At 32.6% G+C, this 10,771-nt stretch overlaps 2 protein-coding genes across 3 annotated transcripts; one reads left to right on the top strand and one right to left on the bottom strand.

Annotated features, from left to right (window-relative positions):
• Nucleotides 1-247: 247 nt before the first annotated feature.
• Nucleotides 248-3,463, bottom strand: LOC143304221 (ectonucleotide pyrophosphatase/phosphodiesterase C27A7.1-like). 2 transcript variants are annotated; one of them, XM_076626610.1, is made up of 6 exons: nucleotides 2,955-3,463; nucleotides 2,647-2,742; nucleotides 2,292-2,570; nucleotides 1,931-2,216; nucleotides 1,751-1,847; nucleotides 248-1,588 (listed from the first exon to the last, which is right to left on the bottom strand). In XM_076626610.1, exons 2-3 carry the CDS (start codon nucleotides 2,701-2,703, stop codon nucleotides 2,439-2,441), a joined length of 189 nt encoding a protein of 62 aa, XP_076482725.1. In that variant the 5' UTR covers nucleotides 2,704-2,742; nucleotides 2,955-3,463; the 3' UTR covers nucleotides 248-1,588; nucleotides 1,751-1,847; nucleotides 1,931-2,216; nucleotides 2,292-2,438. The 2 variants fall into 2 exon arrangements, 1 of the variants encoding a protein (XP_076482725.1); XR_013060923.1 differs by having other exon boundaries at nucleotides 249-1,406; nucleotides 1,484-1,588; nucleotides 2,647-3,463.
• Nucleotides 3,464-3,576: 113 nt separating this feature from the next.
• LOC143304220 (omega-amidase NIT2-A-like) lies at nucleotides 3,577-9,940 on the top strand. Its single transcript, XM_076626609.1, has 4 exons — nucleotides 3,577-3,689; nucleotides 8,171-8,355; nucleotides 8,757-8,925; nucleotides 9,200-9,940. The coding sequence occupies exons 2-4, from the start codon at nucleotides 8,272-8,274 to the stop codon at nucleotides 9,331-9,333; spliced, it is 387 nt and encodes a 128-aa protein (XP_076482724.1). The 5' UTR covers nucleotides 3,577-3,689; nucleotides 8,171-8,271; the 3' UTR covers nucleotides 9,334-9,940.
• Nucleotides 9,941-10,771: the final 831 nt, after the last annotated feature.

Genomic DNA, 10,771 nt, shown 5'->3' with positions numbered 1-10,771 from the left:
AATCTTCATTAGCTACTACACATCATGGAATAACAAGAGATAATTTTTCTTATATAACGTTTCATTCATAAAATCTATCATTAAAGTACATCTTCATAAAAATATCATTCCATACTAACGGTATATTTGGTGTCATACGAGATAACAGTTACCAGTGATGACATATGTAACTTTATAAAGATATCTCGTTTTATTATATATTAAAAGAATGTACTCATTGCTGCTATATTTCAGATGAAAAAAAGGAGGCAATGATTTTACAGTAAAATCGTTCGTTTACAACTGATTCATTTACATTTCATGATAATACTGTGCATTCTGAATATGCTATGATTTGGTTTAAAATAATAAATAGTCCATTCTTGCATACTATTGTTCCAGCTTTACTTGTATTTTCGATATTGATATAAATAGAAAGACAATTAATGTCGTTCGAGTCTATTTTCGGATCATTTATATTACGTTTAATCCATATAGTTATTATATGAGACATAGTATCGTAAAATTTGGAAGAATAAAACGTTCGTACAGGATGTACATTTTATAAGAACTCCAACAAATCTGCGTGTGCACCTAAAATACAAACCGATAGTGATTGTTCATAAGTTTATATACATTATCTAATGTCAATCGAAGGTATCAATTCTTTTTCTCCATAAGAGTACTTTTTCATTTATATGTGTTCAAAAATACATGTGTTCAACCGTGAAGCATATGTCACCTACAACGAAAAAGAGTTTTCCTATACTTAATATTTCCTTTATATACCCATGAAAGTCTATTCTTCGCGTAGTATGAAATTATGAATAAATCTGGAATATTGTTCAATCTGAAAAGAAAAATAACTTATTGACATCATTCATTGATACGAGATTCAGAATGTTTGTTTTGTCTTGCAGAGAAAGAAGGCAGCCCTTTCTTTTAATGTGAAATAGAAAGCGAAAATTTGAAAACAGATTTTTTGGAAATTTACTTGCAAATATCGTTTTCAATATCGTGATTTTCTTCCCAATGGTACTGTACTTTCAAATTTTCCAGTATCCCTCTAAAAACAAAAAGTCGAACCTCGTTATTATTAACGTAGGCATTACAAGGAAGAGAAGTATTAGAAAGCATTTATTATGGATTTTTATTATGGATTTCTTTATAATCATGTAAATAAGAAATTCCGGAAATTTTTTCCTCAAGAATTTAATTCTTGTGTTTTGATTGATAATTATTACACTGCATACTAACTTTTCGCATACTGTTCGCGTCTAACAATTTCCTAATAATAACTACTTCAAAATTACATATGTTCTTGCACGAATTCAAAAGTACGTATGATACAATTACAATTGATTCTAAAATAATAATTATTTAAAGATATTAAGATACTAATTAAACGTTTCACTATATTTCAAAATCTGGAACAACAAATTTTTATTTATAAAAAATGAAACTGTGTTTATATATTCTTTGTCATGATGCTATTTCTTATTACCATGTCGACATTTTTTAAAATTCATTTTGTTATCTCTACGCAATATGAAAATTCATATACTGCTTAATATTTTTTACATATTATCCATCCACCGCATGATATCTCCTGAAAAATCAAAATATTAATGTTATATTATTACAATGCTTCTTAAATTTCAATTTTTGACAAATTTGAAATCCAATATATTTTGCACAATTGTTATTTATCAAAAAATTCTAAGTTAGTAACTTTCTTTTCAAATGGCAAATAACATATACTTTGACTTACCTGTAAGTTTTTGTTCCTAATCATCATTTCCTCTTATAGAACATCATTATTGATCTTATAATTACTACCGGTGTCATAGATATTGTAGTGGCTACAACTGAATTAATAGAAAATGATAAATAACTGTGTATAACACTAACACATAACTGTGTATAACAATGACACATAACTTTTACTTACATATCAGTCGATAAGGGATTACTGTGATATCCTGTTGATGTTTCTTAAGGCACTTGATTAGGTGGGATACGGTATCATTCCTTATGGTATACTGTAGATAAGTATTTTAGAAAATGACAAGAATAAATCTAAATTATTCAGAGGTTCCAGTTTCGGCTTAGACATAAATACAGGACCATTTGCAAAGAAGGAAGGGTGCGTTTCTACAGCCTCGTTATAGTAACGAATACCAATATATAGTAATGAATACCAATCTCTGAATTACTGGTTACTAAACATAAATATCCTATAAAATTTAATATATTTCTTTAATTTTTAATACATACATGAGTTAGTAGTTCTAAATTATGAATCACCCTACCTGTGATATTACACTTTTCCTTATAATATCATCACTCAAGTGAACAACATTAAGATCATGTAAACCATGTCATCCTATCTTACTGTGAAGATACTTAGTTATGTTATCTAACATTATAAAAATATCATCAAATTCAAGTCCTTTTATTCACATCACATGGCCACGACGATCTGGTTCTTCGTTATATGATGTTCTAAAATTTGTCGTATATATAGGATGTACAAACCCTGATATCAAGGTATCAGTTCTTCCTTCCCAAGGGACAGTTTCATTAAAATTCTGATAGAATTAAAAATTAATTATTAATATTCTAACAATCATATATGTTAAATACATTATAGTCAACGATATATACCTGAGCGAATGTAGGGGTAATTCCTTGATAATTATAAATGTCATCAGCCCACATCATTGTGCCACTTCTTTGTACTCCAGCCTCTCGATTAACAGCCTAAACAAACATACAAAATTTTATAGAAGCTGTACAAAATATAGTATATATGCGCAATATTGAAGCGTTCAACGGGATATAGAGGTAATGTACATCACATACACGTGTACTCTCATGCAACAAAATACAATTAGATTTAATAGTATAAGCTCTTTTATTCATCATAATAGATTGGAAATTTAAGTGTCTTACGAGGGTGAGTAAAAAGTTACCCGCTCTGTCGGTGTAGAATTTATTTTAAGCAATTGTCAAAAAAGACATACATCATTTTTTGACATAATCACTCAATTTCTGTATACACTTTGTCCATTTGCTGAAGGACCTTCGTATTTTCTCATTAAAAAATGTTTTGGGCTGAGCTGCGAACCACGAATGCATCGTCGTCTTCACCTTTTCATCAGCTTTCTCGGCATCCATCTCGCACAAACTTTTTAAAACCCAAATCTGTCGTGCACTATTGCATAAGCAGAGCCGTGGCTGATTTCCAAATGATTTGCCACATTATCCAGTGTCACTCGTCTATTCCATAGATAGCACGTTCAATGTTGTCATCGTGGATGTGGACGGGCGTCCAGCTGTTTTTTCATAACACTTGTGCGATCTTCTTTGAACTTTTGTGCCCATTCAAACACACTTCGTGACAAAACACTTTCTCCATAATGTGCATTAAATCTTTGATAAATATAGGCATCAAACTTAACCTCCGACCACAAGAAACGAATCACAGCATCCTGCACTGTTTTCCTGCAAATCGCCATTGCAAAGCGCCATTACTCGCGCAACGGTCACAAACGAATTGACGTAACATAATGAAACCTACGCAGCAGCACTGAACAGATATTGACGTCATACGAAGAGTGCAGATGGATCAATACGGTCGACAGAAATTTTAACTATCTGGAGTGCGGATAAATTTTTACCGAGAGTCGTATAGGAATCTATAATTTGTAAGTACACCTTTGGCTGAATGGAAATTTCTCTTACATATAGTCAAAAATGCAGAAACAGTGTATTGAATTGGAAAGTGATAAAAAATAAGCGAAGTTTCGAGGTTGCATGTGATTGCATGAGTACACAGGACGTTTTTAGCGAATAAAAAATAATTTTGAAAGACACGAGACTTATCTTGTATTTTATGCACTCTCTGTGTCCGAATCTCCAGAATCTCTCTATCTTATGAAGTGTTTTAGATTAGCCGGAAAATTTTGTATGTACATACAAGAAGTATACGATCTAAGTGGAATTTTCCATTGTTCTCTTGATACAACAGAAACGAAATTTACAGAACTTCTCAGAAAGTTGGTTTATTATTACCAAATTAATAGAATTAATATACGTTTATCATCTTTACATACCTAAGTCGTGGAGGTTTATCGTGCGTAGAAAATTAGTGTCGTTTCAAAGTTACATTTCGTACATTTTAAGCCTATAATTTGTAACGTACAAAACAATGCAAATTTGTGCTGTTTCTGATCTCCACAATAAGAAAATCCAACTTTAGGTTTTTTACACAATGATATTTATGGAACAGTAATATCATATTATTGCATCGCTTGGAGAATGAAGTCAAGGTACGATGTGACCCTAGTGTAAACGCTGGGATAGCCAGCTGTGCCGCACTTATAAGCATAAGACACAATACCTATTAAATACGAGGTTAATTCATGTTGTATCAGCAGTGGTCCGCCGCGGTCAGCCTGAAAGGATCGTTAAATTTTTAATCAAAGATACTGAAATATATCGATCGAATTGTATTGAAATTATACTTATATACAGTAATAATCTTCTATTGATTTGTGTATTGAAATACTCCAATTTATAATGTACATGTTATATGTATTTTGAGCAAAACTAAGATTAGAAGGAAATTAGATTAAATACCATAATGAGGTGTGAGAAGTGGGCAAAACTATTGAATTGTGTTTATCTATTATTTCTAATGTTTAAGACGTCGATTTGATGTTAATTCGAATTGACGTGTCTTCAGATACCGTATAGTTTGTAGTAACTCTGTAACTTAATTACCGTACAAGAATCCTTTCCACCCTGAGCATGTTCGGCGCATATTATACCATCAGTGATATCAGGTGCATTAGGAAATTTGGAACAAGCTATTTTGCATTCGGCGTTCTTAATCACTGGCATTTGTACTACCATTAATGCATTACGTCGTGGTCGTCCTACGAAGGAAATAAGAAAGATATTTAAGACTGGAACTGTTTAATTTTATTATAAAATTGATATCACTTACTATATCTTAATGCTCCCCATCCAGCAACAAGGGGGTTATAGCCGACGAAGTTGCTCTTTCGTAGGGGCTCTTTCGTACAAATGGGATATACGTACCCTGAAAAATAAAAAAATAAATGAAAATGCAGGAAACGAATGACCAAAAGTATGAGAAAGAATTGTACACGCTTTATGACACAATATATGTGTACAGTAAGAAATTTCAGGATATGATACTTCAGTAATACTCAATAGCATATATATATATATATATATATATATATATATATATATATATATATACATATATATATATTTGAGGACTTACTCGAAAATGGCACCTCCTCCGCCAATCTAAGAATGGCAATATTATGATTGCGTATGTTTTCTATTCCATCCATATGTGCACAATGTGCTGCGGTCAAAACATGCCTAGCCGATATCAGGGAACCTCCGCACTTCCATAGTGGTTTGTCTGGGTGTCGGGGATTACGAAAACCTAATGCAGCGATCCATGGCCAAGCGCCTAAAATGCAATAGTCATAGTTGTGAATATACATAATTTTTTCTCACGTAACGAGTAACAACGATTATTACCTATTCGATATTCGATCATACAGCAGACGATAAGTACATACGTACAAATACTCTGAAATAGAGATTTGATAAAGACAGAAATTAAATTTTTATTCCAGTGAAATACAAATTATTAAATAATTCTATATAATTTCTATTTGAACTATACTGAACTATAAAGTTCAAACGTGTAATTTCTGCCCTAACAGTTTTTGATCTCTATCCATATTATTACTCCTATATCAATTTTTTATTTCAAGCAAAAAGATACTCTTTCTAACATGAAGTAAAAGAAAGAAATAATTCAAGTTAATAAGTAAAGTTACTACCGATGAAATCATAGCATTATTATTTAGTCTAATTGAAATGTACATTGATGTGCTGTTTAATGCCTTTAAAGTTCATTCTTTGCAGTAAATGGCTTATTATTAATCGGAAAGAAAGACATAAAACGTACCAAGTTCAGCTGGTTTACCATCGACCAGCCTGGTATGAGAGACGTTGCTAAAACCACAGTATGGTGGTCGCAAAGCCTTATACTTGTACACAGTTTTTATTAAAATTTCTCTCTTCTCTTTGTTTGGATCGTTCGGACAGCAAACGATCGTAACATTGCCCTGGTATCTGCACACTGATCGTCTATAAAAATCGGTGGCTGTACGGTACTGTATCTGCCATATTTCTTGCAGAGGTTTACATTTTCTGTAGTCAAGGCACCTGCCTTCTTGATTGTCCGGTGTGGTACATTCTGGATCAAACAATTTTAAAACATTTATACAGTTCAAAGATGCGTAAGAAAGCGACACCGATTACTCAACTTTCGAAGTAAAAAGCCGATCAAGTCCACCGGATTGCCCTACAGACACGTATTAATCCGTAAGAGTTAGTCATCATGTTGATAATAATTATCTAAAGAAACTTTTCACGTGAAAATATAAAATTTTAATTGATTAGATATTGTGTTAGCCATACTTAAGAAAGAAAATGAAAATGAATGAAATGAAAGAAAAGGACTACCTTCAACCTCATTTTTTAAATAAACACTTTGTCAGTTTTGCGGTAAATAAATTCTTAGGAATTCAGGACAGTTTTTAGTGAATCATTTTGTTTCGACCGTTCGCGGAGAGACGCGATCGCGAGATAGCACGTCAACGAGAGTTGTAAGTTCCCGTTACGATTAAATAATCGACGCCACGAACTGATCGATCCCCTTATTTCGATTATGATAATAAGGGTAGTTCAATGAAATTCCACAGAATTAACACAAATAAATTAATGTTTATTTCAACAACTTATTAACTAGAAAGATATAAAAGGAACAAAAAAAATGTAACTGCGTTTTGGTTGATAAGTAATGCGCGACATACCACATGTGTTGACGGTTCGACTTCTCGAAAAGTTCTGAACGCCTTTCGATTTTTTTCGTTTTTTCTGGAAGGCGACCCCCACTACGTTCGGATCACGCCACATTCTTTTACTGCGAGGTAAAATACGGGCCACGAGTCGACGTTTCTGGAAGTCGCCCTGCTTAATGAACCACGCGCTTGCCACTACAATGTTTGTTTGCCGGGCAGACGCGACGATCCGTCTGCGACATTATAGTACCGCGATCGATAGTTAAGAATATGACCTATGGTAAGCCGCATGGCGTAACATTCTCCCCCCGTTGAGAGGGTACCGATCAAACTAGCGAGGTGTGGTTGAAGTTCCCATCTTATTTCGTCTCGGTGGCTAGTTGTTCGGGTTTCTCGAGATCGGGTTGAATTGGCAGTGGGACAAGCCTTTTGACGCCCCGATCCAAAATGCTCTTTGCCGTCTGAACTGTAGCTGTCCGGATGACACCATCGGCGCCTGGATGAACCTTGATAACTCGGCCCATTAATGAATCGCCAATGAGGAAATGTCCGGGAGTGAGGGCTAGGAGATCATTTGGATCGGTGGAGATAGGAGTTAGCGGGCGGGAATTGAGGACTGCTTCTATTTCTATGATAAGAGTATTACGGTGTTAAGCTCATATGTTTCTGTTTCTCCACTCGCGCTGCGCCATAATATCCATTGATATTTCCGATCCTCTGGTCGTACGAGGAATTGCCGATACATTTTCTCGATGTCGCCAGTGAGTACGTACTGATGAGCGCGGAATCTAATTAATATACAAAATAAATTGTGAATTGATTCGAGAATATAGGATTTCCCCATTTTCATGATTATCGTGATTTTTGTATAAATATATTTGTGAAGATACTAATAATTAGGTACTTATAAATTAGTATTGTCAATTATTTTGCATTTATAATTCCGCCTCTAGTATAAGTGTTAATTGAAAACTAACTTTATGTTTCAAAAAGTACTAGCAAAGTCGTTGAGTAACAAGCCACTGATGCTAACACAAATAGCATTGTCGTAATTAAATATTTCTAAATATTCATTTTTCATTTTGAACCTGTAGAAACAATTTATTATATATACTATTAGCTAAGTAATTGCATATTTAATTAAGTCGAAATATAAAACTTAGTTATTTTAATAATTTAAAAAATAAAAAACTGACAAACATTTCAATTTAATTTATGGTTGGAACAAAAGACAGTTATTTTTCATTAATTGAAATATTGCAATGCAGAGTACTTTCCAAAATACGCCGAGAGTATTCCTGATGGTGAAACGAGCGTTGCTTCATCGAACGCAGCTAAAGAAAACAACATCTATGTAGTTGGTGGTACGATGCCTGAAATAGAGGGCGATAAATTGTACAATACCTGTACTATTTGGGGTCCCGATGTAACTTTGATAGCAAAGCACCGAAAGGTAAGTAATATATTCCTTTATGGCTTTGAATTTGAAAATATTGGGGTGAAGAAAGTGACTCTATCTAGGAATAATTTAGGAATATACATATGTACATACGTATACTATAACCAATTCTATAATTTACGGTTTATAAAATACGTTATGATACGGGAAACGCCCATTTTTGTTGTAATGTGTTTGTTGTTGTATAAATTTTTCACATACTTAAAATATTATTATACTTATTTTTTCTCCTTTTTAAACATTATTAAATGATAAGATTCTTTAATAAAAGAAAGTGATAAAAACGCTGTCAGTTATTAAATAAAAAATAATTAAAGTTTAGGAGTTGGTAACTTTGATATTAAATTAGAAAAGTTGCAGCAATAGAATTAGCGACCACATTTTTATGTTATTAGGTACATCTATTCGACATCGACATTCCTAATAAGATTACTTTTCGAGAGAGTGATTCACTCAGTCCTGGTAACTCCCTAACGACGTTCGATGTGAAGGGCTGCAAAATAGGTATTGGCATTTGCTATGATATTAGATTCGAGGAAATGGCACGCATTTATCGGAACAAAGGTACAGTAACTTAATCGATCAATACTTAACTAGCAAAAAATTAAATATCTTTCTTAAATATATTCTATATAAAATTAATATAATCTGTAACTCTGTATAAAAAGAAGCTTAATTTAAAAAACCAGTATATTTGCTGAAAATGAAACAAATAAAAGAATTAAAAGCACAATAAGAGGACTGTCCTCGCATATTCAGAAATGATGGAATGTGAACCGTGCAACTACGAAGTTAATTGGTATTCGGTGGCTTCATATTTCCTGCTTCTCTGGGTTAGGTTGCCAAATGCTGATATATCCAGCGGCATTCAATATGACCACTGGACCACTGCACTGGTCATTACTTCAGCGTTTCAGAGCGAATGATAATCAATTATACGTTGCCTGCATATCACCGGCTCGTGTTCCTTAAGCAAGTTACGTCGCATGGGGACATACACAGTTGACCAATCCCTGGGGAAAGATTCTTTACGATTTGGAAACTCAAGAGAATATGGCAGTCACCGATATCGGTAATTTACAGCTTAAAATTAAAAGCGAGAGATCCATGATGTAATTAATTTTTAGTCTCGTTAATTTATCGATTTAGCCATCTTCCTCTGTATTTGTTGAATTTATTAGTAAGCATTACTTATTACTTCGTATGTTTCTTTTTTCTATCAGATGTAAAAGTTGTTGAGGAAGTAAGGGCTCAGATGCCTACATTTTCTCAGAGACGTACAGATTTGTACGACACTGTCTGTAAGAAGGAGTAACTCTACACTAAAACAGAAAATGTTTTTTTATAATATTTCTACTGCAATATCCCTTTTTTGTGAATTATTACTAATTTCTTATCATTTGTACTAAACGAATGACTCAATTAAGAAAACCAAAACGTTATAAATAATAATCTGTATATCTTGTGTATCAACATGTAATTGGATATTATAATAATATAGGAATGCTATAATAATATAGGATAATAATATAGGAGAATAATAATATAGAAAAAAATACATGCTTTTAAACACCTTTAATATCGATCACATAAATTGGTATAATTCACAATGATTACGCATACATAAAAGACCCCTTGATAGTAAAATTTACGATCAAAAGGCAATTACGTATCGTTTAACAACATTTAATTTATAACACCTTTTAAACATTTAGACAGATTAACACATAACACTTCTTATATATAAACATCAATTCGAAGTTATCAGCTTGAAGAAATTGGTCGATTAATACCTGTAGATTGTCTGTCTCGATGAAAGACTTAAAGAGAGCAAAAACATGATAATGCCGCTAATATAATATTCCTTCTTTCTTGTATCTGTCTGCCTCTCAGGTCGTTTTACTAATTACAATAAGTAATTTCGACTTCTTTGCGCTCTCTTTTAACGCATTCGAGACCGAAAGAAATTCATATCAGTCAGTAGGCAAGGATATAATATACATATTTTATATATAACTTATGTAGTAATGTATATATCATGTTAGTTTCATATTTTTTTCAACATAGAATTATTATATATATATATATATATATATATATATATATATATATACAACTGTACATAATACATTATAGAATAACATAGTATATAATTTTATATTTTAAAAATATGAAGCATACTATTTAAGATTGTCATCGATTTAAAATCAGAGTATGAAAAGGATACCCTGGAGAGAGTAAAACACAGAATCATTCCAACTAAACATTCAGATCGTACCGACACCTAGGTATCGTCTTACAATTAAATCTCGGTCTCGAATGGATTAAAATGAAATACATACTTGCAGCTTCAACATCTTCAATATCGAGGAGATTCAAACTTTACAAATAAATGTAAATTGCGATGTAA

This window comes from Bombus vancouverensis, unplaced genomic scaffold, assembly GCF_051014615.1.
Source record: "Bombus vancouverensis nearcticus unplaced genomic scaffold, iyBomVanc1_principal scaffold0027, whole genome shotgun sequence".
NCBI classification, from domain to species: domain Eukaryota; kingdom Metazoa; phylum Arthropoda; class Insecta; order Hymenoptera; family Apidae; genus Bombus; species Bombus vancouverensis.
Note: the sequence above shows the minus strand (reverse complement) of the source record. Positions and strands in the feature narration are given on the sequence as shown.